General features: G+C 51.6%; 11 protein-coding genes across 11 annotated transcripts; 2 read left to right on the top strand and 9 right to left on the bottom strand.

Moving 5' to 3' along the window:
- Positions 1-229: 229 nt before the first annotated feature.
- Positions 230-553, bottom strand: DQ04_01621100 (hypothetical protein; the record flags this gene model as incomplete). The annotated part of the gene is made up of 1 exon (XM_009310947.1): positions 230-553. One exon carries the CDS (start codon positions 551-553, stop codon positions 230-232), a length of 324 nt encoding a protein of 107 aa, XP_009309222.1.
- A 235-nt stretch (positions 554-788) lies between these two features.
- On the bottom strand, positions 789-1,187 carry DQ04_01621090 (hypothetical protein; the record flags this gene model as incomplete). The annotated part of the gene is made up of 1 exon (XM_009310946.1): positions 789-1,187. The coding sequence occupies one exon, from the start codon at positions 1,185-1,187 to the stop codon at positions 789-791; it is 399 nt and encodes a 132-aa protein (XP_009309221.1).
- A 2,352-nt stretch (positions 1,188-3,539) lies between these two features.
- DQ04_01621080 (hypothetical protein) lies at positions 3,540-3,917 on the bottom strand (the record flags this gene model as incomplete). Its single annotated transcript, XM_009310945.1, has 1 exon — positions 3,540-3,917. One exon carries the CDS (start codon positions 3,915-3,917, stop codon positions 3,540-3,542), a length of 378 nt encoding a protein of 125 aa, XP_009309220.1.
- A 3,805-nt stretch (positions 3,918-7,722) lies between these two features.
- Positions 7,723-8,031, bottom strand: DQ04_01621070 (hypothetical protein; the record flags this gene model as incomplete). Its single annotated transcript, XM_009310944.1, has 1 exon — positions 7,723-8,031. The coding sequence occupies one exon, from the start codon at positions 8,029-8,031 to the stop codon at positions 7,723-7,725; it is 309 nt and encodes a 102-aa protein (XP_009309219.1).
- Positions 8,032-10,537: 2,506 nt separating this feature from the next.
- On the top strand, positions 10,538-11,224 carry DQ04_01621060 (hypothetical protein; the record flags this gene model as incomplete). Its single annotated transcript, XM_009310943.1, has 1 exon — positions 10,538-11,224. One exon carries the CDS (start codon positions 10,538-10,540, stop codon positions 11,222-11,224), a length of 687 nt encoding a protein of 228 aa, XP_009309218.1.
- Positions 11,225-11,912: 688 nt separating this feature from the next.
- Positions 11,913-12,665, top strand: DQ04_01621050 (hypothetical protein; the record flags this gene model as incomplete). Its single annotated transcript, XM_009310942.1, has 1 exon — positions 11,913-12,665. One exon carries the CDS (start codon positions 11,913-11,915, stop codon positions 12,663-12,665), a length of 753 nt encoding a protein of 250 aa, XP_009309217.1.
- Positions 12,666-13,051: 386 nt separating this feature from the next.
- Positions 13,052-16,048, bottom strand: DQ04_01621040 (hypothetical protein; the record flags this gene model as incomplete). Its single annotated transcript, XM_009310941.1, has 1 exon — positions 13,052-16,048. One exon carries the CDS (start codon positions 16,046-16,048, stop codon positions 13,052-13,054), a length of 2,997 nt encoding a protein of 998 aa, XP_009309216.1.
- Positions 16,049-16,413: 365 nt separating this feature from the next.
- DQ04_01621030 (cysteine proteinase) lies at positions 16,414-17,550 on the bottom strand (the record flags this gene model as incomplete). Its single annotated transcript, XM_009310940.1, has 1 exon — positions 16,414-17,550. The coding sequence occupies one exon, from the start codon at positions 17,548-17,550 to the stop codon at positions 16,414-16,416; it is 1,137 nt and encodes a 378-aa protein (XP_009309215.1).
- Positions 17,551-17,996: 446 nt separating this feature from the next.
- On the bottom strand, positions 17,997-20,276 carry DQ04_01621020 (viral A-type inclusion protein; the record flags this gene model as incomplete). Its single annotated transcript, XM_009310939.1, has 1 exon — positions 17,997-20,276. One exon carries the CDS (start codon positions 20,274-20,276, stop codon positions 17,997-17,999), a length of 2,280 nt encoding a protein of 759 aa, XP_009309214.1.
- A 300-nt stretch (positions 20,277-20,576) lies between these two features.
- DQ04_01621010 (hypothetical protein) lies at positions 20,577-22,709 on the bottom strand (the record flags this gene model as incomplete). The annotated part of the gene is made up of 1 exon (XM_009310938.1): positions 20,577-22,709. One exon carries the CDS (start codon positions 22,707-22,709, stop codon positions 20,577-20,579), a length of 2,133 nt encoding a protein of 710 aa, XP_009309213.1.
- Positions 22,710-22,885: 176 nt separating this feature from the next.
- On the bottom strand, positions 22,886-26,248 carry DQ04_01621000 (hypothetical protein; the record flags this gene model as incomplete). The annotated part of the gene is made up of 1 exon (XM_009310937.1): positions 22,886-26,248. One exon carries the CDS (start codon positions 26,246-26,248, stop codon positions 22,886-22,888), a length of 3,363 nt encoding a protein of 1,120 aa, XP_009309212.1.
- Positions 26,249-26,376: the final 128 nt, after the last annotated feature.

Raw genomic sequence — 26,376 nt, 5'->3', positions numbered from 1 at the left:
CCGAGTCCCGCACAATTTGCCCTAACAAAGCAGATGTGCGCAAATGCATTTCCTCCTTCCTCCTCCGGGAAGCGGCAAGAGGTCGTAAAGCTGCACGAGGAATTAAAAAAATCTGAGTAAGCGTTCGCCCTCTAACCGTTGATCTTGGCAGAGTTTTGGCATACTAAACCGCAGTGCTTGTGGCCGATTAGAGACATACGGCAAAAAGATAAACATTTTATTCTCTAACCTACAAGTTGTTTTTCTTTTTCTCGCGAAGTTGCAAAATATTCTTATTACGGACGCCCGCCGTTTTCACGTTGAACGTGTCCACATGCTTTTTTAGGACCCGTTTGGTCTTAAAAACCCAATCTAGAAAGCACTGCTCATGGGAAGGTGCTGGAATAATTGCAAACTTGTTTACTGGTTTTTTTGCTTCTGGATTTTCCTTAGCGTCTGGCCTCCTGTAAAATTCACTGCTGGTAGCACAGCACTCTTCCCAATTCTCCACAATTGGCGGACGCACCTTCACACTGAATGGAAAGAATCCAGGCAATGAAATTATCCTACACATTCTGAGAACCAAAATCTTATTCTTTGGGTGGAGGGGGCTGATCGTGATAGGCTGCCAACAAGTGTGCCGNGAAATTATCCTACACATTCTGAGAACCAAAATCTTATTCTTTGGGTGGAGGGGGCTGATCGTGATAGGCTGCCAACAAGTGTGCCGGCGAGGTTTCCAACAAATATTCCGATGCTCTCAAAAGACCTGTTACTGTCTTTCGGCTCAAAGCCTATTTTCGGTGAATTTATTCATAAGTTCTTGAAACCGGCCGCGCCCCTACATGGGGTAGCGCTACTGGTGTGATGCTGGGGTTTTCACCTGACACCCATATATCATTGGCTGTTTTTTCCGCGACCCATGTGGGCATTTTATAGATTCCGGGAGCAGTTTTGAAGGCTTGGGGCAGAGGGTGACAACTACCCTCTGGTGTTTTGCGCTGTGCCTGTGATTCTCGTGGGCCCGGCAGTGATTTCCAGCGTTGTATCTCAGTATCTTTTTCACCGAGCCATGTCTCCATCCTATTGGTCTTAACGTGTAACTGGTTGTTTTCGTTCCTAAAATGAACCTTGTCATTTATTTGCTGGTTATTTTGGGGCCCCTTCTGGTTTGGCTGGTGCTGCGTGTGGCCTGCCTGCCCTTGCATCCCCACCGATTGTTTCTGGGCGGCATCTTGTATTTAAAAATTTTCGTCCGTCAGCTGTGCCCTATCCAGCTTGTACTCCTGGTATGTCACCAGTTTTTTCCCTTAAAGAGCCACCCGTTCGCTTAGAAAGTCTCCATGTTCCTTTTCTACCCCCTTTTGAAAATCTTTATTCTTTGGCACGGTGAAAGCCACCATGGAGCGTTACAAATCAAATTAGTTTGTTTTGTTGGGGTCCAGATGGGCAATGGGCTTATTGTTTTCAATAGTCAAAAAAAATGCAACGCGATTTACCTGTATACTAAACTCTGCCCCATAGCCAGGGTAAAAGACATTTGACCGGAATCTTATACGAGGGGCTCGGGCGCCATTAGACGCCATCCGTTCGACGTTTGCGAGAGATTTCTGCGTTGTGGCCAACATAGTCGTAACGTGTTTTTTACTTACTTCTTTTTCAGAACTTACGATTTTTGGCATCCTACGTAGCAAGTATAAAAGAACCAAACGAGGAATATGATACGTTTTCGGTTTCCATATAAAAAAAGGTGCGGGCTTGATCGTTCCTTTCTCAGGCCCCTCGCGGGCTCCGAAAAACAAAAGACATTTTTGATCCCCCAGCGCTTTTGCTTCGCAGCGGCGCCGCTATGGGGCCGCATTCGGCCGAGAGCCTGGGGTACCGTCTTCTCTTCCCTTCGATGCTGGCCATGGCAGAGGGCCGTGGAAGCGGGTTTGGTGGGACAGCCGGATTCCCCACGCATCATATTACGCGCCTTCTTCTCATTTCTTTTCTTCCAGCGACATAGCCTTTCGAATGTCATTTAAGTCGTTGGCCAAAAGCTTCTTCCAAGGAGAAGTTAACACGAATCTCTTAGTGGGCACCTCCTCTTTTCCTTCGGCCGCGCACAGCCAAACTTTAGGTTCACCTGGGGTCATCGGACCGATTTTAAGCTCACATAGCTTGGACTCAACTTGTATTCCTTTGCCTGGAAAAATTACAGCAGACATTTTTTTATAACTTTTTTCTCCATGGTTAGTGGTGTTGAACCTCAGTCTTAGATTTTCTTTTTTCTCTCCTCCAAAGGCCCAAGAATACCTGCTTCGCTAAAATTGACGCTAAATATCACCGCTAATTTCTCGGGAGAAACGTGTTGAAGAGCACGCTGCTGATTATCAATGTATCGGGCATGGCATTTCTTTGCAGGAAAGCATTGGGTTATTTAAGATAGTCCCACCCCTGCTTGGAAAACTTCTTAGGATCAGTCCAAAATACACATAATCTTCTGCAAAGCTTAAATCCTTCTTCTGTCTCGAGAATGGAGACGTGTGAAATCCAGGAAGTGCACCATTTATCTGAAGCATGGGCGATTTTGACTTTAATGGGTGTTGTTTTTAATCACCCATCCAAAAAAAAATATGAATTTTTGCATCTCTAAAGATTAATATTGGAGAGGAAAACGAAACTTTAATATACCTAGAGTTTGGCATAATTTATGGACCCCATTCCATTCAACTGTTAGACCCACCGGTGAGAGAGCAGATATCTGAGTTTTTCTCGCCTAATAAAACCTTTGCACGGGCTGGGGTTTATTCCGCAAATCCCCTTTAGCAGAATGAAGTTCAAAACCAACCTGTTACCACAAAATCGCCCAAGCGCCACCATCGAACCACGTTGGCTTTTTGCTTCTGTGAAATGGGGAATGCTGCTGCGAATAGTCTATACCTTACCTTCCTCTCTCAAGCAAAAGAAGAGAGCCAGAGAGACCTTATGTCTAATTCCCATCGCGAAAACAATGCCCCCAGTTTGCATAGCCGGGGGTCTTCGAGTAGCATCGAAACATTCCAATTATAGGAAGATTAAAAGCTTGCGATTAACTTGCGAAAAGAAGGTGCTGAAAGCGCCCTTAACCCGCCCCCCACGCTCCCCTTAACAGGTTCTACCCTTTCGCGATGCCCGTCAGTAAAACCTTTACCCCACGCGAGATGCTATCCGCAGAATTATTTTCCGACGCGACATAGCCCCGTGTGGCGTTCAAGCCGTGGTCCCGCAGAGCCCTGTCGATGCGCTCCGCCTCCTAAACCAGCACGTCGGAATGCGCATTGCCTTTCTTCATAATATGCATTGCTGTCGCGTTGCCGATGCGCATATGAAGTGTAGCAGGCGCATTCCCCTCAAAAGCGGGCGTGGCCAATCCGGCGGCCGTCGCTTCGGCCTGTGAAATAATATGCGGGGCGCGTTTCCACGCACCCACCCTGTGGCCCACACGCCCCAGCTATCTTTAAACAACGGCGCACCGCATTCATATAAAGAAGCGTCGGACACTAAATTCCCTGAAGTCGATTTGGCCCTCAGTGGGTTTACGGAATTGTTCTGCAACAAAGTGTCCAACCGCCCCGCCTCACCTTGAGGGTACAACGGGGCGAAACTACCGGGCCATGGGCCGCCCACAGCCCCCTGTTGAGTTGCGGTGGTCTTCGGCGCACCATTTTTAAAAAATAAATAATGCCGAAAAAAGAGAAACCCCCTGAACCCCCGCCGCATGCGCCATGCGTGGGGCAAGGCTTTTCAATACCCCCCACCGAAACCTTTTTGAGGGGCGCGGCGCCCTTTAATGTCTGTAACGTTTTGTAACGGGGGATGCTGCGTTTGCTGCATGGTTTAAAACTAAGCCCTATGAATTCATAATGCGCGGTGGGGGCCCCATGCTCTTCCACCGCCGGGCCGCATTCGAGCATGTTTTCCGCAACGACGCCCCCCCCCCCACAGCTCTACGCTTTACGCGGCCCTGCAATACAAATACCATCCATCCACACGTGTAAAGCTAGCTCCGGCAGGGGTGCACAACGCAGTTTGCGGCTTTAGGGTCGCCAGCCAAAACCCTTGTGATGGTATGCATGATTTGCGGGCTGCATTTATACTCCATTGGGAGCCGTGTGAACTCTACCAGCCCCCCTTTTCCGTGCGACCACGGAAATTTATGCGCGTTTCGGCTGGGAAGCCTATCTGGAAAAAAAGGATGCCTTGAGATCCAAAGTGGCGGCAGCCTCACCATAAACCGCACCCAGGTACTCGGAAATATGCCCCAGAGGGGCCATGGCCTCGCAGTCCTCTTGTTCATTTTTTTGCCTTTTGCCAGGCAATGAAACGCCGCCGCAGCCCAGACGGTTTTTCCTTCACGATCGGAAAAGGCGCAACCCAACCGGTAGTGGGTAGCTTTGATGCGGTTTGAATAATCCCAGCCCTCTTCATAACCTGAGCTCCCCTCCTGTTATCCTCAACAGAGGCTCTCGCCCCCCTGCCCTAGAAATAGCTTGCTGTTGCACCAAGTCCAACACTGTATTAAACCGTTCCAGGGCCTTAGAATTGAGTCGGCTTGGGATCCAGCGTAAAGAAAGAGTATCCACGCCTACTTGTTGTAATGGTAACCTTGTTTTATCGCTCTTATCGGCCGCCCGTGTTTGGTGGGTGCGTCGCAAAATGCTATGCCCTTGAAAAATATCTCCCTCATCCTGCCCTCTGTCCGGAAAGGCCAATGGAGACATAGCCCATTTGCTTACCCCGTCTGCACATGTGCCGTCAGGCGTGCCATCTTGTTTACCAGGGCGACCCAAGGCCCTATGTAACGAGCTGTGCTTCGTGGCAGCTCTAGGGGGTCTGCGTGTTTCCCCAACTGGGCCGGCAGTCGAGGGTCGAGATCGTGTTCGAACACCGCTGCGGCTGCATGCGCCACCACCCCTCTTTTTATAGAACGCGCCCTCATGCCGAATGGGCGGAGTACATTTTCCATGCTCCGTGCGGTTGGCGTTGTGAGCCGTTCTCCTCCACCATTCCCGCGGTGACGCCTCTCACCCTTTTTGCATCTTTTCCCCCGATAACTACCTATCGCGCTGCTCTGTGAGGGTTGATTTTGAATGTCTTTGGGGGGCCCCCCAATTTGCAATGAGGGCTTCCTTGTTTTGAAGGTGGGAATGAAATTTTCCTTTTCGAGTAGAGCGATTTCGCCCCACCGAGCAGCTGTGACCCAGGCGTGTCGTAGGGTTACCCGGTCGTTTTACGAGGTTAAAATATCGCTGATGAGATACGATTCCCACCTCTCCATGGGGCGGGCCTGTTTAATGCGGCTTGCGGCCGCCTTTGATTGAAGACCGGCCAAAAACATCTCAGCTGGTGACCCCCCCCGAGGCCAAGAAGGTCAACAAAGTTCTTGTGTATTGCACCGTGCTGCTTTTGGCCGGTTTTACACTTGTAATAAAAAGAGAAATATTTTCCTCCCGAACCTCTAAAATGTTCCTTTTCGCGAAGTCGCAGAATCTTCGCATGATGGACGCCCTTTGTTCCCAAGCCGAATGGGTCCATATACCCTTGGCGGTGCGGTTCGCCTCGGGTGCCAGCGCTGTGACGTATGGGTTGTCTGACGGTGCCGCAATTTTTGTAATCTCATTTTCCGAGGTTTTTAATGGCGGAAGAACCTGTGCCCAGAGATCCCTCCCAAGTGGGGGCCGCCCGTGGGGCCCGGCCTGAAGGGATGATGTGCTGGCCCCCTCCTGTGGCGAACTGCCCTTTTCCCGGCCACCCGGCACCACCCGAGCCGCTTGGCAAAGATTCCAATACTTTCCGGGCCCCGAAGCCCATTACTTCCGGGGTCAAAAATCGTTTTTTTGGTTTAAACGGCGTCTTTTTTAATAGCGCATAGCATGTTGTGCTGTGGTTTCCTGCGCGGTCGCATAGAAAACAACGCGCATAACTTGGAGGAGGGGCGGAATGTTTTTTTCGCTTTTGGACCGTTTAAAAAACCGGGTTCTCCTCTCTTCTGGGATTGCCGATGGCGTTGGAAAGAGTTTGGATGTTGACTCCGGATTTTTCTTTTGCCGCCCGAGCTACCCGAAGCTGATAATATAAACGTCTTCCCAATTGCGCCTGTCTGGCCGAAATGCCCTCGTGGCGGATAGCATAAATTCATGCCACAACATTGCCCCACACCGGACCAAAATCAAATCCAGGTTTCATGTGCAATGGAAAAAGGCCACGGTAGGCCGCCAGCGGCTGTTCTGGCGAAGCCCCCAATAAATACCCCAAGGCCCCTTAAAAAGCCCAGATGTTTTTTTCAGGGTGGAAGCCCTTTTCCACGAACTTATTTCTCAGCTCTAGAATTCTTCGCAACTCCACCTGGGGTCGAGCCCCCAACGCATTAAATGGGCGTTCAGCATGCCCGCCCATCGCGGCATAATGCGTCACGGTGTGAACAGCAGGTGGAAGATAATCGTTTCCATCTTCTCTTGCCGCCCGCTGCGCCGGCTTTCTCGTTTTTTTTCCTTTTGAGCATACCACACCTGCATCTGTTTGTTTTCATCGCGCAGCTGGTTTTCTGCGATTCCAACGTGTTAATCGGATGCTGCATTTGACTAATGTGATCGTGTGATTCCGCGGTTTGAGCAGAGGTGTTCTATTGGATCTTTAATTTTTCTTAAGCCCGCTCTGCCCTGGCCCTTTCATACTGCTTATGCAATATGGGCTTGCTTTCTTTCAGTGCCATCCACTCAGTTCGTAAAGTCGCCCGTGCATCGTTAAATGCCTTGAGGAAGTTCCCGTTCTTTGGCATGTTAAACGGCGCCATGGGGCGTCGCATAGAAACGAAACAGGTCTTTGTTCCATTCCTCAGCCAAATGGTAAGGTCACTGTTTTTAATTGTTAAGGCGCCCCCAACGCGATTGACCGGCGTACTAAATTTGGTCGGTGCTCAAAAGAAAAGGGGGTCCGACCGCAATATCGACAAACGCCCTGAGACCTGACAGGCCCGTCATCCATTCCACGCCCATGGGGGTCTGCCGGGGGTTGCTGGACAACATTGCTTGCTTGAGCCTTGCCTTTTGTTTCAAAAACCCACACTTTGCGATGCTTTCCTATAGCAAGGGATGAAGAGCAGAATGGTGATGGATTATGGGATCTTCTATTGCCGAGTTGGGTAAGGCCTGACCATTCCTTTCACAGGCTTCCCCAGAAAAGAAGAAAACCCCATTCCATTAGAAAGCGTATTTGCCATTACCCCGCTGGCACGAGCCAAACCCTTTCGAAAGGAGGGTTGCGCCAAATCTGCCTCAAAGATGCGAGGGCATTTGGCCCTCACCGAATCACCACCAGCCCCCGGGCTTTGCACACGACGCGCCCCCGGCGCCTCGCAGAGTTAAATTCTTTCCGGGCCTTGCCAATGACCCCCGGCCCGATTTATTGCCGGCATCTGCTAGTGCTGCTTCTGGCGTTGGGGCGTTGTGTTGTTTGGGTCCTGCATTTGTTAATAAAATGTTGGCGGCGCGGTTTGGCACCGCCGCCCCGTTTTTTAGGCATACCCCGGGGAACTTTTGGCGCACATGGGGCGCATTATTGAATCAGAGCGGCCCTGGCTTATTGCCAGGGGCGGTTGCCCCAAATGCGAAACAATAACGAATTTACCTGAGGAGTGGCCGGCATATCTGGAGATTGGGGTAGGGCACGTCCGTTTTATGCGGAAGCCCGGGGTCTACAGACAGTTTGGCGCCAAAAAGCTCAATTTTTACCCAGTTGGCATGCTAATGCAAAATTGTTGACACAGCACTTACGAATGCCCTTCTTATATTCTATTGCACTTAGTTTCTGCAAAGCCACGTCCGTCAAATGGACGCTGCTACGTTGGCCATTCGCAACCGCGAAGTCCAATGCGGCGGCTTGGCTCTGAAGAGACCGAGCGCCTGAGTGGGCAAGTGTGTCAAAGGAAAAGCCATTAACACCAGCTTTTTTGAGCGTGTAACAAAAAAGTCCAAGCTTTACCCATTGTTGTATAAAACGGGAATAAAACATTTCGTGTTGGGTTAACATTTTACCTAAATATGTATGATGATTCTCATTTTGTTTCTTTTCCTTCAATAAACAAAGTGTCGCAAAGTGTAACTTCTGAAAACCCACGTAAGTCATAAATAAGATATTACAACGTTTACCGCAACCCAGTAATTTTTCTTGAAGGTTTAAGAGATAACGGGTCTTACGGGGTCCAGGGCCGTCTTAAATATCTTGTTTAGGCGCCATTTTCCCTTGCTCATAGACCGCATTTTAGTACGCAGGTATATAATACTGACGATGAACTGGCTATCAAAAACAATGAACTCATCGTTCATCCCGACCAAAGCAAGAAAGCGAATTTCGCTAATTTGCGACATCTTTTAGTGACTTTTTGACCATGCCAAAGGTTGAGGATTTTCCCAAAGTGTTTGACGAAGCAGGAGCGCCTTTTCGAATGGAATAGATAACCTTCTCAGTAAGTAAATTTATTCTATACCAGCAGTGGGTGATTACAGAAAAACAACTTGCAGAAATACTTTTGAATACCCGACAGAACACCTAGGATCAACCCTTGGGACTGCAAGATTGCATGAATCAAATGCAAAGTCGAACAGCCTAAACGGACCATCAAAACGGCTAGTTTTAGAATAAAAAGCACCAAACGCAGACGTAACTCACGCAAAGAGGTGCCGAAACACAGCAGTGGAAACAGGTGGAAAATTAAAGTGAATAACTCGTACAGCAGAACGGATCACTGGTTAAAAACCACCCTCCGACACAACCTTCATATCACGCTCAAAACTAATAAAATGCCTATGCATAAACACGAGAAAACATATAATAACATTATTAGGCAATGAGAAAATATAGAAATGCGCCAGAAGAGCAACCCCAGGCATGAATGCGAACATTTCAAAAACCTAGGAATCAATTCGTTAGAGAGGGGATTTGGCCAAAAATAATCGGAAAATTTAAGGGTGCAGTAGGGCACTTGTTGGTGGCTTATTGTCGTGCATTTCCGTTGCCTATAAAACGAGACTTTGGTCAAAGAGATTAAGGAAAAAAAAATTGCCATTTTAACATACGCCACTTGCAATGGAAACACAGCCACCACATTTATGAAGCTGGATGGAAAACTGTATTTTCACCCTCACGAAGTGGGCAGCCAACTAGGGTTTAAAAAATTTTTTTCGTCTTCCTCGTGCAGTTTTACGACCTCTTGCCGCTTCCCGGAGGAGGAAGGAGGAAATGCATTTGCGCACATCTGCTTTGTTAGGGCAAATTGTGCGGGACTCGGTGGCGGAGCAGCCCACCCATACCCACTAAAGCCCCCCTGATCATGGAGATCTTTCCACCCACGAGCGCGGGCGACACCAGCAGCACGGTGTCCCAAGGAGCGGTCTCCGGTTAGGCCCTCCGCTTGATCCCTGGAGAGCCATGCCGCGTTCTATCCGGTCCATTACGCAGTTCCCGGGAGAACTATAGCGTATGGCATTGGATTCCCCAGTCCGGGAAACCGGGTACTACACCGTGAAACTTATTGATTGGAAGCGTGTATTTTCCCTGCAGTCTCTCCGTTCAGGTGCTTTACCCATTGCAAAACACGCCTTGTTTGTAAGGTGCTTAACTATGCTAACCCAATGTGTAGCGACCGTATCGCGGTGCAGCCTGAACTAAGCCGGATTCGGTGCTGCAATCGTGGGATTCTAGCTTCCCAAGTAATGGACTTGGTGCCAGACTTTGGCGCCACGATGGGGCATTTCCACGATACCAAGGGGAACTTCATATTGAGGTATAATTCCGGATTTGGTTTATTTAATCCGCTTCAACGCAAATACCCAGGCAAAAAAATAGGATTTCACGGAGGCAGGGGACCATAAAAGAAACGCAAAAAAATATTACATCGCGAGTTTCGGCGTCCGCACTGTCCTTTATCCTTCGTGGCTGTGAAAAAAAAATCAGATGTCCATATTGCCCAGTTCGACGACAAGACCGCGCAGAATAAGGCCATTAACAACCGGCCCGGCACAGCTTATCTGAAAACCCCGGAACACCTACTCGCCCGCCCGCCCCATGGGGCAGCCGCGTTCAGTTCAACTGGAAAGGGGCGGCATACATGATTCGTATTTTATCACAAAATTGGCCCGGCTTATCTGTTATGCGTTTGGCCTTCCGCGCCACGACCCGCCGCGCCCTGGCCGTGACGTTTGGGGTTCTGCAGTCGTTGCGGGGAAACCGCCCTATGTGCACACCATTCTTTTATTTCGCCACCCTTCTCCATCTTCCACCAAACATTAGCGACCAGCAAAATGCGGTGGGAAAGCCCCCTGGAAGAGGAACCGTTGCCTTCTACAGATCCGGCGGTAAATAAAGTTTCGCCAGGGCGCTTGGATGTCCCTTCTGTGGGCTGAAGCTCTGGAAGGGTGTCAAAAGGGACCCAAATTGCACTAACATTTGATAAATTCCCGCGTGCAGGAATGGGGCGGTTACGTTGAAAACAAAAAACAACAACCCCAACTCAACAGCGGCCTTATCGTTGGGAGAAATGGCCCTTCCTAAAACATTCAAAATGGGCCCGCGAGGGGAAGGGGGATATGCGATAACCAGCGGGAAGTTGCAAGGAGGGTGCGGGCCGCCATCGAGGGCATCGTGGGGGGTGGGGGTGGGGGAACCAACCAATGCAACAAGAGGGGTTGCGGAAGACATCCCCACCCTGCGGAATGACGGCGCGCCCAATAAGAAACGGCGCGCTGGCCCATCCAGCCGTAGCAGCTGTCAAACGCGATCCCGGCACTGGAATGCTTGTTCGGTTGGAAAAACGTGCCAGCCCTCTGGAATTCTAACGCTGCGCCGCGCGCTTCTTGGGGTGCTGGGCCGGTCTGGAAAACAGGTCTGCTGGGTTGGCGCCGCGCATGTGGGTGATATTAAAAAATGCGCTTCGCTTCCATGGGTCGTTGCAAAACGTCGCGGCCGAAGGGGCACGGCCTATTTTTCAGAGGCACATGATTCTGCGACGCGCCCGTCGCACAAGAGAAGCCCCCCAAGAGGGCGAAAAATGTTTGACATTGCAACGGGTGGGCGTCGACACGTTGCCCCTGGGCTGTTTCAGGGGTCGGGTCAATTTAATGGCCCTGGGCCGTTTCAATGGGATATGGGAAATCATGCGCCAGCCCGAAATATTGAGGAAAGGGAAACGGGCCCCCCTCTTTTTACATCGGCCAAGGAAAGCTGAGATAATGAAAAATGCAATTATTATACAAAAAGCGCCGGCACAACCCACATCGGGTTTGACAGTGCCTTTTGCAGTTGTCGGGGAAAAGCCAACAGGACCGAGGTGGCGCTTCGTAACCCTGCCAAATGGAAATATGAACGTGGGGGCTGCGAAGCCTTGGGCCCCCTTGGGCATGGCTCGCGTTGCTTTGGCCCGGCGTTTGAAGAGCTGACCCCCCAATTTTGGTCCGAAGGCATTGTTCCCCCGAGCGGGTTTGCTAACAGGGGCGCGCGCGGGTTTGCGGTGCTGCGCCGGAAAAAGGGGGCTTGTACAGCCCGCCCGGCCCTCTTTGAGACGCGGCCGGGGCCCAGAAAAGCCGCGTGGTGTCGCGGGGGCGCCGGCTGCGGGCCCCGGGGCTTTGCCACACGCCCCCTGCCCGAAAGGCCGGGGGGGGGGCATTGGCCGAACAGCTTGTTGAACAACACCCCCGCCAACCCCCCAAGAGATTTTTGCCGACTTCAGGGGCGTGGGTTGCAGACGCCCCCGGGCACGGATGGGGGGTGTTTTCGTTTAATGGCAGCCGGGGGCGCAGGGGAACGGGTCCCGCGCATAGTTCCGCAGGTCGAAGCCGGGGCCGTCGTGTTGGCTTTTTGGGAATTCGCCCACCGCACTGCACGCGCACACCGCCACCGCGGCGGCATTTTACATCATGGATAAAAGCGGCTCGCGCTCAGATGCGTCAGTGCGCGCGGCCGGGCGCATCGACGCTTTTTGCGAAAGCGAGGCCTACGTGCCCGCCTGGGGCTGCGCGGCTTCGGGAAACAATCCCGTGGACCCGATTTCAAGCGGAGCCAAGGTTCCATACGCACGGGCATGGCGAAGGGGGTCGCGGAAGGCTTCTCTAAAGATGCTTTCGGCACCTCCAAGCTTCCCTTTGCCAATGTTGAATCTATCCGTGGGCCTGCCTTTGTGGGGCTGTTGGTTTTGGCAAAAAAGCCCGGCGCAGAGAAGCCGGGCAAAATATAAGACACATTCCTTTTTCATTTATTTAGGGGAAATGGGGCCCGCAGCGTTTTGTCTCAAGGCAGGGGCTGCGAAGGCCCATGGGGGTGCCCGGGGCCCGGCGCCTTCGATGCGATTCCGAAGCGCCACCGCTGCCACAAGCGGCAAAACAGGCAGGGCAATCGCACGCGCGCGCGCGCGAGCAGGCAGGCCGGTTTCCGTGCGGAACGGGCCTTGGTCCCCCAGGCTGGGCCGAACCGTGCCGACTGACGGGGCCTGCGGGGGTGTGAAAAAGCCCTTGCTGGATGGAGGGCCGGGGCCTCTCGAATACGCGGTGGGGGGGTTTTCCCTTTTCCCGGGCGCATCCTACTCTGGTTTTCTACGGGGAAAGGCTTTGGGGAGAGGGAAAAATAGGCCCATGGAAATTCCCACATGCTTTGATGGCGAAGTGTTGTTATAGTTTTGGCGTTCGGAAGAAGGGAAGGGAACTAAGCAAAGGCGTTTTTTTTTTTTCCTGGAGGCAGCTGCGGCCCACACCGCACCTGGCGCAGCAGTGCTCCAAGAAAAGCGTCGAGACACATAGAAGAGAAAAGCAGCGGCTGCAGCCACCGGGCTCGGAGGCGAAGGCCCACCCACAAGTACGCCGCAGCGCGTGCAGAAAAAAAAATCATCTTTATGCACAGGGGCGCCAAACGGCAACGGAAAGCAAGAAAAAAGAAATGGGAAGGGGCCGGGTGGGTTACCTACCTGTTGCCGGTAACGACGTGCCTGCCCTACCTCTCTTCCGCCTTTGTGGTCATTGCCAAAAGTGACCTCTTTCCCACACTTTTTTTTCCTCCGCCAATTTCAAGCAAATGGATCGAACTCCGCAACAAAAGTCTGCGCTTCCTGTTCTGACGTAGTGGCATTGGAACCGTTGGCCTGTAGCGCTGCGAAAAGGTCGTTGTTTCTCGCTGCGATGGGGGCGCCTTCGTTGATATTGTCGCCGCGCTCTATCTTTTCGCCCGACAGTTGACTAACCCTAAAATAGTCAAAGGGGCTCGGTGCAAAACCCTGCCGCGGCTGCATGCCGAGGTGCGGCGCGTCGTCGCTGGAGCCTGCAGGGGGGCCTTCCGCAAAGAAAGAAGCCGTAGGTGTGTTCCACGAGAGTGGCTCAGCCATACTGGTTCCCTCTGGAAGGGCCATCGGGACGTCATTTCGATCCCCCAGTGGGGTGAGGGCCGTTGTACGGCTTATTTCCAAAACCCGCTTGCTTGTATCCAGTTTGGGGTTCTCTGTTTCGCCAAAAATAGGTTCTCGGCGTGGGGCATCGCCTCCACCCACGTCGTCCCTTTCACTGTTTGCACAAAACTTTGAAGAATCGGCGGCGGCATCGTAAGTTGCGATTGTTGGCGCCCGCGGAGGTTCAAACAAAGAGCAGCCCTGTCCCATGTCTTTCGAAACGTCCACTTCCCCAAGATGCTCATAAGGCGATTCGGCTCCCTTGTCGTTGGTGCCGTTGCGTTTGCAGGGCGCATCTTTCAGTCGTATAAGGATAGCATCTAGTTTGTTCACAACGTGCTCGCACTCTTCGCTGGATTGTGCGGCGATGTCAGTCGCAGAAACGGTGCGCAAAAGCGCCACCTGTGCCTCCACCACCTCGCTGTACGCCTGGCACACGCACTGCAGCGGCCCCCAAGGGTCTCTCGCAGAAGCCACCTCAAGGGAGGAAGAAGAGGTGTCCTGTGCCTTCCACGATGTGACAGAGGCCTCTGTGTCTTCTTCTTCTGCTTCCTTCCGCCGTTTTTCCACTTCCTGCATAGAGGCCATGGCTTCTTGCAGCTGCGCCGCCTTGGCCAAGAGTTCTCGCTCCCGCTTTTCCAAAGTTGATGCAGAGTCTCTCATTTCCAAGAGGGCATTTTCAAGGCGAGCCACTTCGCGTACAGCCGCTACGGCCCGTGCTGTGACTTCTTCAGCTGCTGTAGTAATGGACATGCGACTCCACAACAATGCGCTAATAACCTTCTCCGCTTCTTCACATACAATGCCTAACCTTTCGTTTTCCTCTTCCACTTGAATTAGCTGCCACACCTTTACTGCCACGTCCATGTCAAAAGACGACTCCTTTAACTGGTACGTCTGCTCCGTGTCGGATAGAGTGCCCTCTTCTCCTGCGTTGTGGCTATCGTTATTGGCACCGACGTCTGAATGATCTCCTCCTTCTCCACCGTACTTTAGTGAAGCATTGCTTGCCGAGACAAAGGGGTGCCCCACAAGCTCCTCCAGCAGTGCCTCTTCCACACTTGTATCATCATCGACCACTGAATTTCTTTCCTCACGTAACCCCCTCGTTGCGTTGTCGGCTCCAACAGCCGCTTCCCCTGCCAATTGCTGAGGTTTCCCACTGGCTGATGACATCGCTTCAGAAAACCCAACATTGCTGTATTCACACGGCATATATGCCACTACAGGCGAGGTGGCTGCATCCGACACAGGTCGGGGCTCAACAGTTTTTTGTACCTCCGCCTCGCCATGCACATCGGTTGATGCAGCGAGTTTCTTTTTGAGACGTTGGATCTCACGACGCTGCTCCTCAAGATTGGCGTTCATATCTGTAAAGAGCTCAGCCCGTGCACGCTCCATCTCATCAAAGCTCCGTTGTCGGTCTGCTTCGTACGCTTGCATCTCCTCAATGTGTTTCCGGTACAATTCAAGACGCTCCCATAGCTCCTTTTCTTGTTTGGATGCATTCCAAAGGCGTATTTCGGGTAATGCTTCCAAGTCAAGTAGACTCCTTATAGGTGTAACACGGTTTGGTGATGCGTGGGCATCGGCGAGAGGGCTCCTACTCCACGTCCTGGTGGGGCGGCCAGGCATCAACTTGCCACCAGAAGTTGAAGCTTTGGTCCCCTTGTACTGAATAGGCATGACCAACTGCGCCAGTGTGCGGGTTGGTGTGGGTTCATCTCCTAATGGAGTGGAGGAGACGCGCGCACGTGGGGAGGGCTCCGGGGTCTCTGACAAAGCAGCCACCTCCTCCATTTTCCAACGCTCTGCTGCCACCAGTTCTAACTCAAGGCGTGAGAGCTCCTCGCGTAGGGCTTGGAGCTCATTTATGAGGTTGAGCTGCTCGTGTTTTTGGTGGCGCAGCATCCGCTGGAGATTGTCCCGCTCAGTTTCCAGGACCCCGATACGTTCATGCAGAGAGGTGGCGTCAATCGGTGTTCCTATGTTCGACTCCTCGTCAGGGAGCACGTGCTTCGCCACCTCCCGAAGCCGTTCTTCCTCGTCATGATGGGAAACAATGGCTGTGTAAAATGTGTTTACCTCCGTTAATTCACGAACCTTCATTTCAAGCTTTGCCATCTCCTCGTTCTTCCGTGCGATGATCGCCGCCGCACTTGTGGCGTTCTCACCTCCCGCTTCTCCCAGTGGGGTCTCCGCGAAAGCCTGTCCCACACCAGTTGAACTCTTTATGGGCAACGAAAATGCTCTGCCTGCAGCTGCTGTTTTTTGATTAGGGTTCGACGTTGTGGCTTTGGTGGTGACCGCCCGCGCCACCACGACGCCATCGTCCTGAGCCGTGTTCGATCCACCCGCAGTAAATTCCTCCAGCTGCTTGATCAAAACGCTAATGGTTTCTTCATCACTCGCAGACTTCTCTGACAGCATCGCGCCCTGGTGTGTTAAAGCCTTCACCGTGTTGTCCTTCTCAAGCAGCTCCTTCTTCAACTGGGCCACCTCTTGCTTGAGTTCTTTAGCACACTCGTACCCCGCCTGATTAGGGCGAAGCTGCTGCCGCAGCTGTTTGACCATCTCAATGAGCTCCTCGCGGCTCGCCTGATTGATATTGACGCGACTCATCCGTCGCCTTCACCGTATACCTTTCCCGATACTATGAAAGACACTGCAACTCGTATGTCACTTCTTATGTCCTTTCTGCTTGAAAACACAAGATGTATGTAAGGTGTGAGAAAGCATGTGCATTTATTAAAGACATTTATACGTGCAAAAGCCAATTACAGTTACTGAAAAGCATACCAGACACCGAGAATAATCATAATAACAGCAAAAACAACAACACCACCCGGTAATAGACAGATAGAAAAAAAAAAAACACTACTGACTTCCCAGTAAAGCCCCCAAAATTTATCACTGTCTTGTTCCCTTCGCTTTTTTTTTCTCTTTTCACACGCGCTAGCACATTCTGTTTTTGCTCTACTTGTACGTTAGTTGCACGACATAATGGGAAATGAGGCATCAAAGGCCATTCCACATTCTCCGCATACCCATGCTACCGACGGATCACCCTCGCAAGCAGTACCCTTCTGCATATCAACATCCCAGCCGCACTCAGCGTTCTCCGTGCGCAGCAGCCGAATATATCCATTTTCGCCCCAATCCGGTGACCATGAATTACGGATGATCCAGTAGTCCGCCTTCAGCCCCTCATCTCGGCCGTAACCAACGAGCTGCACCACATGGTTGATGGTGATGTTCTTGCCGTAGTCACACCCATTGAAGATTCCCCCAGAATAGCTTCTCCAGTAAGATGCATCAACGTTGACTGACAACGGACCGTGGTTGGCAAGAGCTTCCATGACGGCTTCCTGATCGTTGGATGGGATCTTCACATAACTGTCCGCCCGGGCGAAAGCCGACACACTTTTATTTGGCAGGCACTGACCAGTTTCACCACCGTACGATGTGTAGGGATATACCCACTCCGTTGTGAGACCATCCATGGCGTACTCATAGGCAAGATCTGCTGTGGAGCCCTTACAGCCGCCTGTACCGCCGCATTTCTGATGATTAGGTGTGCACGACGTCAGCTGCTGCTGGCTCAATACATGCAGCTTTCCACTGACGATGGCGTAGTGGGACTCCATGTTCTCAACTGCGCCATGAGCCCAGCAGCTGCCGCACCCGCCCTGGTCTTTCACAGCTGTCAAGATAGGGGGAACAGATTTGCGGTAGTCCACCGCATTGGGGAGCACCTGGCCACTCTTGCGGTAGGTGCGCCGTAGTTCAGGGCGGGCGAGGTGGCGCATCATGCGCGGCTTCGCACCGTTTAGGCGTGCGAACTCCTCGGGCGCCCAATCCGACATGTGATTGATGCCCATCACGTACAGCTTGTTTCCGGCCGCGTTGTGGGCGCGCACACTGGCCAGTGTCTGCCCGAAAAAGGCTTTGCGGTGTACGTATTCCTGCCCCTCATAACTTTTTCCGAAGTCGCGAAGATATTGCTCAAAGGTGTACCCATTGAGCCTGTGCCGCCGTGGCCCCTTCATGGTGGCGGTCAGCGCAGCAGATGCGGTAAGCGCCGCGAGAGCTACAATGACGGCAAGGGAAAACAATCGGGACATGACTATGCAGCACCCCGTGTTTTATGCTTTCTGCTTATCTGATGGCTCAAGTTTTTCTTTGTCACTTCTTTATGTGAAGTCTAGCGATGGGAAGAAAATACAAAGCAAAAACGAAGAGAGAATAGCTGTAGTGGGCATAAAGACACTAGACATCGCATCCCTTGATGCCTCGTATCGCCTCTGGCCCAGGTGCTGTATGTAAATGGAAAATCATTTGATACTTGGTATTACCACTGTACACCTTGCGGCGCTTCAACACAGTTAAGAAAACAAGAACTCGTCTCGCCTCCGTGCCGCTAGTTGAGAACTGCTCTTCTTTTCCCAATTCAACCAGAGAAGTGGACCGGAAGAAAAAAAAAAAAAAAAANAGAGAGAGAGAGAGAGAGAGAGAGAGGAGGGGGAAAGAAACAGCAGAACAGCCGCAATAAACTACAACAGGTGAAACTCTATGCATAGGGCTGTAGGAGTGCAAGATTTGCGAGCAGTTGATCTAATTGCAAGCGGAATTCTTGTATTTGCTGGTTCTTTTGCTCAAGCATCATCTCGGCTTTCTGTGTCGCCAGTGCGAGTTCAAAGTCAGCAATGCGTTTGACCTCTACAATCTCGTGTGCGGATTCCCGTTCCTTCTGCACCTGACGCCGTTCAAGATATGCCAGTCGTTCGGCAACACTCTGCAGGAAGGCACGACTATGCCGCGGCCCGTCAAGAGGGCCTTGGGCAAGTTTTTGCAGAGCCAACGAGGCTTCTTCTTCTGCCCGTTGCTGTTCTGCGACGGACTTCATTTCGCGCTGGTGATGCTCTTGTATCCGCGAAATATCGTCGTTGTGCTCCTGCCGCATGCGCTGCATCTGTGACTGACACTCCTGTCTCACCGTTAGCAGGCGCTCCTCCCAACGGGCATGTGCATCGCGCAGGGATTCTTGATTCTCCATCAGCAACCGCTTATACACTGCCAGCTCCGCTATGAGTGTGCTGATTTGCGCCTGCATGCTTGAGATGACACCCGTTGAGGCAGCGCCAACCTCAACGCCATGGGACATTATTGGCACAACAACACCTTTTACCGCCTCAGATGTAGTTTGCGATAACTGACCTCGCAGTGCTTCATTCTCTTGGCGGAGGAGGGCAATGACTTCGTCCGCATGGTTGCCTACCCCCGTTGGCGTTGCTGTCACCACCGCCTTAGGCTCTCGTTGTGCGGATGATGCATCTACACCCTTTTCGTGCACATATCCAGAGGTAGCAGCAGTTGCTTCTACAGCTGCCTCCACTTCAACAGGCACCGATGGAGGTGCCTTCTCCTTGCTCCTTTCCCGCAGGGCCTGTCGCGCCTCGGCCAGGTGTTTTTCTAATTCACGCACCCGCCGTGTTTGTGCGTGCAGCAACCGAAGCTTGAGATCCTCTTCCAGCTTGTCAATGCGTTCTTGGTATTGGATCTTCATGCGGTCCGTTTCCACCCGCAGGCGTGTGACGGCGGCTTCAGCACAACGATCCTTCTCCACAAGGGCCTCCTCCAGCTCCTTGATTCGGAGGTTGAGTTGCTTGAACTGCTTCGAGTCCTGCACCGACGGTTGACAGCTGCGAATGAGCTGAGCAATACTGTCCGGGTGTTTGCTGTTGAGTGCCTCTTCAAGTTCAACCACACGCTTGGTGAGGTAGCGTACGCGTGCGTCTTTCCCCACGCGTGGGTGCTTGCCCTCGCCGTCCATCGCACCCACCTCGTGGAGCCGTGTGCGCAAGCGGCGGATAGTGTCCTGCTGCTGCTTCAGCAGCTCCTCTTGTGCGTGGTTGAACTCCTGGTGTTCAACATACCATGCAATCTTCCGTGCCATATCCTTCACAGTATCTTGGCACTCCGTCTCCTTGTGTTTCAAATCGACACGAAGGTTGCGCACCTCTAATTCCATTTCCTCAATTTTTTTCGTGTCGAGGCTCGAAAGGCGTGCTTCTACGTCTTTCTTTTCGCGGCGAATCAGCTCTAGTTCCAGCTGCAGCTCCCGTACGACTGTCCGCTGTCGCTCCAACTCCACGTGTATCTCATCTTGGCTGAACTGCTGTTGCTGTTGCACTGGAGTTGGCGTAGCTGCAGGTGGTGGATTGGGGCTCTGACCGCTCGTCAGCAGGCTGTACTTAGCCTCCATATTCACCGCACGCTTCTCCAGTTCCGCCAGCTTTGCACGAAGCACGCGCCGCTCCGTATGCAGGTTGACATTATCTTCCTCCAATGCCTTGACAACTCGCTCCTGCATCAATAACTCCCGCCGGACTCCCTCCAACTCCTCTTTCGTGACAAGCTCACCCGCGCGCACGGCGTCCCACGCCGCACTGCAGTGTTCTCCCTGCTCGCCGCGTTGGCCCTCACTTCCCAGAGGTCCTGAGAAAGCACCATCGCGACTTGTTTCTACACGACTGACCTCCACCACACGTACTGCGCTCGTCCTGCTACTCGCCGCATCTTCCTCCTGTTGTTGTTTTAACAAATGTGGGACATCCCCTTCCACATCATCATAATTATCCTCCATGACACCCCGCCCACGTTGCTCACTGCTTTTTGTGCTGCAGTCCCCACGGCACACGTCAGCGTCGTCTCCTTCCCGCTTCGAGGTGAGGAGCGCCATGAGCTCCGCGGAGCTTCTCCCTTCTAGTGAGGTGGTGAATTGCGCCTTCGCTCGGTGCTCGTCGCGGGCCAGGTATTGCCGCGCATCCTCCACAGGATCTTCCGCCATTGCATGAATGGAACCCTCCACGCGGGTCGAATGCAACACTCTTTTACGACAGAGCAACCTCAACTGGAAGAAAGAAACGAAAAGAGATGGAAAAGCATATTTATTGTTTATCAGTCTACAGGAAAGCCAAACACACACAAGCACCCAAATGGAGACGAAATCGAAGAAAGAGTTGTCCCACAAACAACAACAACAAAAAAAAAGAGCTCCGGGTGATTGGAACGGACTCCCTTGCTTCGGCTTAGGGAGAGGTGTGTGTGTGTGTGTGNGGGGGGGGGGTTGATGCAAGTCGACGAACACTCAATACCGCCGACTGAGTATCTCCTGCAAGCGATGGTTTATGTGTGCGATAGTGGATGTGGTCTCCGTGACCTCATTCCCACTCAATGAGGTCGGCTGCTGTGGGAAGGGTATTGAAGCATCTTCATGCGGCGACATCGACGATGCGGCACCGGCTGTGGGTGGAAAATTTCCCAACTCGGTGCCAGGGGTGTAAACGACGGTTGTAGTCGGGGGCACAAAGGGGTGATCCGGTTGAGTTTGGTCTATACTTTGACTAGCCATGCTGACAGGGCGCGCCTCTACAGGCAGGTGCACAGACGACGTTCCCCGAAACTCCTGCACGTCGGTGTGCGGGGCCTCATAATAGTAATGATCAGACGCCGAGATCGCAGGGCCTGCAGGACGCAACGGAAGCTGTGCTGACACAGAGGAGGATGTGTGCCGCACGCATCCGTTCTCTGCAGCATCGCCGTCGTGGGGGTAGGTGTTGTTGATCTCCCCGCTCGCGCCCAACATTCCTGTCATCGTAGCGCCTTGGCGACGCTCTCGTCGTGCCTTTTCCATGAGACTCACGTCGCGCAGAGCCAACAACTCACGGAGGTTTTCCTCTTCGGCTCCGTCACGCGGCTGCTGCGGACGAGCAAGTAGCACCGCTGGTGCCAACGTTACCGCATCAGGTAGTAACGAGCGAAGGTACTCTAGCTGTCTAGAAGCCTCAGAGTCCTGCTGTCGCAACGCCAGAATAATCCTGTTCAGCTCTGCGAGCTCATTACGGGAGCGCATACAATTCACTCTCAAGTTTTCAACATTTTCTTCAATTTTCTTTTTCTTATCAAGAAGCATTGCCTTTCGACTTGCCTCGGATTCAAACTGGGTCATCAGTATTTCTACCTTCCCTCTTGCCTCACGCAAGGACGCATAGAATGGCTCCGTTTCCTTTTCAAAGAGCGCTTTGGCCTCCTCAGCGCGTTCCTTTTCCTCTTGCATCTCTTGGACCCCTTGCTTTTTAGCATCGACCTCTTGAATGTGCTTCTGTTTCACGGCGTGGCTTGTCTCTATCTGCTCTTGAAGTTCGGCCTTTTCCGTCTTCAACGTCATGAGTCTATGTTGCACTTGGCTGACAGTCTCACGAGCACGTTCAAGTGCAATTATTTTCGACTTAGCGTCTCCCACAGCTTCTCTCTCCGCTTCCTGAGCTGCTCGAGTGGAAGTAGAAGTCTCTTCAAATGACTTCTTCAATACAGCAAGCTCCGTGGATGCCTTTTCAACAGCTGCCTTCATTGCCGTGAGACGCTCGGTGCCGTCTGGGGAGTTATCCAGTTCCATGAGTTGCTCCTGAAGCTCGTCCCGTGACCTTTCTTTAGTGCTGTTTGCGGTCTGGAGCTGGTGTACAACCACCTCAGCAGTTTCAATAGCCCGCTCGACGTCTTTCAACAGATCCCTTTGTTTTGCGAGCTGTGATCTTGCAGCTTCATGCGCCTTTTCAAAGTGCTTCCGGTTGTTCAAGCGGAGCTCCTCCTTCCTTCTTAACGACACAGTCGTCGCCGCAATGCACTCCAATATAGATGTCGCCATGCGAGTTGTCTCGACGTAATGTGGTGCCATCCTCTCCTCTGTTGACGTGAATCGGATCTGCTCTTCGTCAGATACCGCAAGCGTACCCTTAAGATGAATCTCTTCAGAAGCCATTTTCAGGTTTTCTTTCAACCTGTTGTTGTGCTTTTCACTTTCACTAAAAATATGCTGAAAACACTGAGCGGCTTTCCTCAGCCCTGGGAGGTGCTTCTTCCGTTTTCCATCGTGAAGCGAGATAAAAGATGTAATACGGGCCAACGCCGTCCCCGTTAACTCTTCATTTCTCTGCGATACTCGAAGGGCCTCACGAGCCGCCTCAATCTTGTCGTGAAATCCGTGAACACCATTCACACATTTCCCTCTGGGTGCACTTGAGGTGGAACTGGCCGATGCCAGAGGTCGGGAGGCGGCATTAAGATTGTCGCTGACCCGCCGTATCAGTGTTGCCTCAGCATTGGCGTATTCCTTGTTTCGCATTTCGAGTGATTCTGCCAGTCTATTTGCTTGTTGTTCATACAACTGCAACTCTGCAAGCCAGTGCGCGGTATCTTCATTCTTCTCTTCATTCAAGATCATTAAGTCTCTGTCTCGGTAGCAGAATACCCCTCCACCACCAAGGTGCCAACACCAAAAAGAAATGGATAAAACAATACAGCCCATTTTCAGCTGCAGACATACAAACACACGCGCCTCTTTTCTGGAGGGCCACATACTAGCAGAGAATAACAACAAATGGGTGGAATATTACGAAGTTACTGAAGACGTTTTGAAATCATCTGCTGAAGCTCGCCTGCGGTCGGATCCGCATTTGGTAAGTGACGTTGACGATCATCAACGGACGCCTTAACCTTGTGCAAAAACTCTGCGACGGCAGAACCAGTTGCTGCATCAGGCCGCCAAGCCACTATGAGCGAAATGGGTTTCACTAGCTCTACCAGTGAGGATTCACTGATTAATTTACTCTCCCCAATGTGTTTTAACAGCACCGGCGCCGATTCTAAAGGAACAGATTCTACCAGTCCCCACAACTTATGTGTGTGAGGGAGCCGCTCTATCTTCAAACTCAAAGAGGACCACACAAGGGCAGTCAGCATTTCTGCTCGCGTCAGCCCAAGCGCAACCCGCTCGGCATCTCGTGTAAAGAAGTTTATCAAAGACAGCAACGCGACAGTCGGTAGTTTATCCAGGCAGCTTTTCTGCGCAAAATATGCCACGAACTGCGTTGCCATAGACCGTCGCTTTCCTGTTCGGACCAATCCATCAGCAATGGAACACACCACCAACATGTTGGTCCCGTTTTCCTTCTCCATCAAGGCTGACATGAATCTGTCAAATGCTTGACTGCTCGCACCAAATCGAATTGCAAATGCTACCGCAGTCATCAACGCATTATCGGCGGTCTGCGCCTTCTCCAGATGCCTCAAACAATAGCGCCACAGGCTTACCCCAAGTGGTGCTAATCTTTTTGAAGATATATTCCCTGTCTGAGAGACTCGTTGAACGGCATGAGCTATGACCATCGAGCAAACAACATTGTCGCATTGGTGAATGACGGGGAACACGGACCCTGTACCAAGCAACGCTCCTGCATTACTCAATGAGAAAGTTAGTCCGTCTTGCGAAAAGAGTGAAGCCACGAGTTGAAGGAATTTTGTATGGAATTCTGTATGGGTTCCTTCTTGAAATCTCGTCACTGGAATGCCATCACCGTCACTACCAATGATGACAGTGGCTGCAGCTGTAGCGACATTAAGCGAATATTCACACTTCATGTCTTCCATTCCTTGTCGGAGCATAACAGGAACCAGCTCTTGTGCAACCTGGAGTAACTCCTCCTTCACAACCTCAGAAGAAGAAGTCCACAACGCATGAACCAGAACTAATGAGGCTTTCCAATCCTCTTCTGTCCACTCCTTCGTCATGACCACTTCTGAACACCAAAACTGAACTACATTCAGCAGCTGTTTCAGTAGCCGCCTATCATCTACACCAAGTGCGCATAGGGCCCCAAAAAGATAACCTGCTGTGTGTGGAGACAGTGAATCTAGTGCGTTCTTCCGGTGAAGTGAACCAATGAGATGTGGATGGTCAACTGTATCCAAGCAATCAAGCTCATGTGCCACAACGATGTAAGTGGCCACATCCTTGACCTCTGTTTTTGTCAGGTCCCCCTCAAGCAGGCGTGAACCAACCCACGAAATAGAATCCACCAGCGCAGAACGAGCGACACCAGCTCTAGCTCCGTTAGTAATAAGGGATAGCATTAGGCGAAGGGAAGGCTCTGTCCCAATTCGGCGAAAAATAGATCCCAGCACCCTACGGTACGATTCTTCTTCGCTAATAGGCCGGTGACACTTAGAGAGCACCTTGATGATCGGCACACAATGCTCCACTCTGGCACTACCCAGACCCCTCCTCAAGCCTAGAGTTTCTAATAACTCGGGAACATCGTCTACGCATTGTTTTTTTTCTTCCAAGAAGCTCAACACTTTTTCACAGATAACAAGACTGATTTCATCAGCATCCCAATCCTCTTTGGAGGGCCCTCGTGACTTCTGCTTGTGTCTTGCGCCTTCGTTGACACTGTCATCTTCCAACAACGGGTTACCAACACCAAGTTCTTGGCCCCTATTCTGAACGGCACGCAAAATTGCACCATCTTTAACACGCAGCTTCACCACTGCATCTACAATGCGAAAGAAGTCCTCCCGTGACGCCCCAGAGAGAGCTCTTGGCAACTTTCTTAAACACCCCTCCATATACAGATTCTTGAAACGAGTTGAAAGGTTAGCATTAGCCAGCGCTTCAATGACTGCGATTATCTCCTTGATAGTGACTCTCTCGAGTCCGCGCAATGCGACGGATGGCACAACGGATGGACTTAGACGCGTGGTAAGAATATCCAATAAATCAACCCGTTCATCAAAAATAAACGAGTCCACCAATGGCGGCCGAACCTCTCCCTCAGAGCACGTATCAAGGTTTTTTGGGGTAGTGAACCACGCGTCCTTTCCATCGTACATAAGTATGCGTAGGAGGAGGTGAAGTAGTATCTGAGCATTTTTAAGCACCTTTGTGGCCCCAGAACAGGTAATCATCTCCAACACAACAGTAACCACACGACTATTTTGCATTTTCCCCCGTGCAGCACGTTCCACTAGAGAAAATACAACCACATCAAGTGTGGCAACGAGATGCTCATAGAAGCCTTCCGAGAATTGGTTAGGCACAAATCCGTCTGTGGCAATACCCACCAGCAATCCCTCTTCTTGCGTGGGAAGCACTAAGCTTCCCACGTTGGAAAGAGAAAAAAGTGGACACAAACTACAAAGCAGTAACAGAAGATCCCTGGGTTGAAAGTTTTTAACTTCTTCTCTCTGAATCCCTCTAGTAATAATCGCTTCAGAAGCTCTCAGGTACCGTGGTCGGACAGCTGAAATGGATGAGCAGAAAGCAGTAACGGCCCAAAAGAGGTAGACAATTTCGCTCAGACTAAGAAGCATATAATCCATCGATTCCACTCTTGTCAGCAATTCACTGAAAAGTGCATTCTGAACTTCAGTCGGTATGCCTTTGTTCTCCTTCGAAGTGATAATTCTCCCAAGGGTGTACGAGAGCTGCGGCAAGAGTTCCGCCTGAGAGTCCTTCACTAACTTCTGAAGGGCCTCTAAGGCGTGGGGCATAAAGCTAGATGATAGACGAGAGCCAACATTGATTATACTGCGAAGGGCTTGTAAGCACTCGTGATCTCTCAAAGACTTTGAAAAGTTCATTTGAGCAAGTTTATCTTGTATCCTTACACATTCCACATGCCCACATGCATCGTGCTCAACCAATAATCCAAAGATCCTGTTGACACCACGGCACGACAGATCAGGTAGGTGAGCAAAACATATCTTCTTCAATCGCAACCAATCTTCCCTTGATGCAATCCCAAGGGACGAAACAGACAAAACCAGATCAGTCAGTCTTTCATTGGTTGAAGCCTCGCGAACGTAGTTTTTGAGAATGTAGTCATGCAAATCCCCATCTGTTTCCAGTGGGGCGGGCGCTGGCCGAGGCACGCCGTGGAGACATCTTCCAAGAATCAGGCGCAGCCTGTTTGCCGGCAACATGGGTTAAAAGCTTTCTACAACTTGTCAGCGGGGGGATCCAAAAAAGAAAACCTTTAAAAACACCACACGCCGAAGATCCACCGCCCGCAAAAGCTTCGTTTAGGCTGGCGGCGGCGTGGGTGGGGCGC

This window comes from Trypanosoma grayi (genome assembly GCF_000691245.1).
Source record: "Trypanosoma grayi strain ANR4 Tgr_162_V1, whole genome shotgun sequence".
Lineage (NCBI taxonomy): Eukaryota > Euglenozoa > Kinetoplastea > Trypanosomatida > Trypanosomatidae > Trypanosoma > Trypanosoma grayi.
The sequence above is the reverse complement of the archived record's forward strand: the minus strand, read 5'-3'. Positions and strand labels throughout refer to the sequence as shown.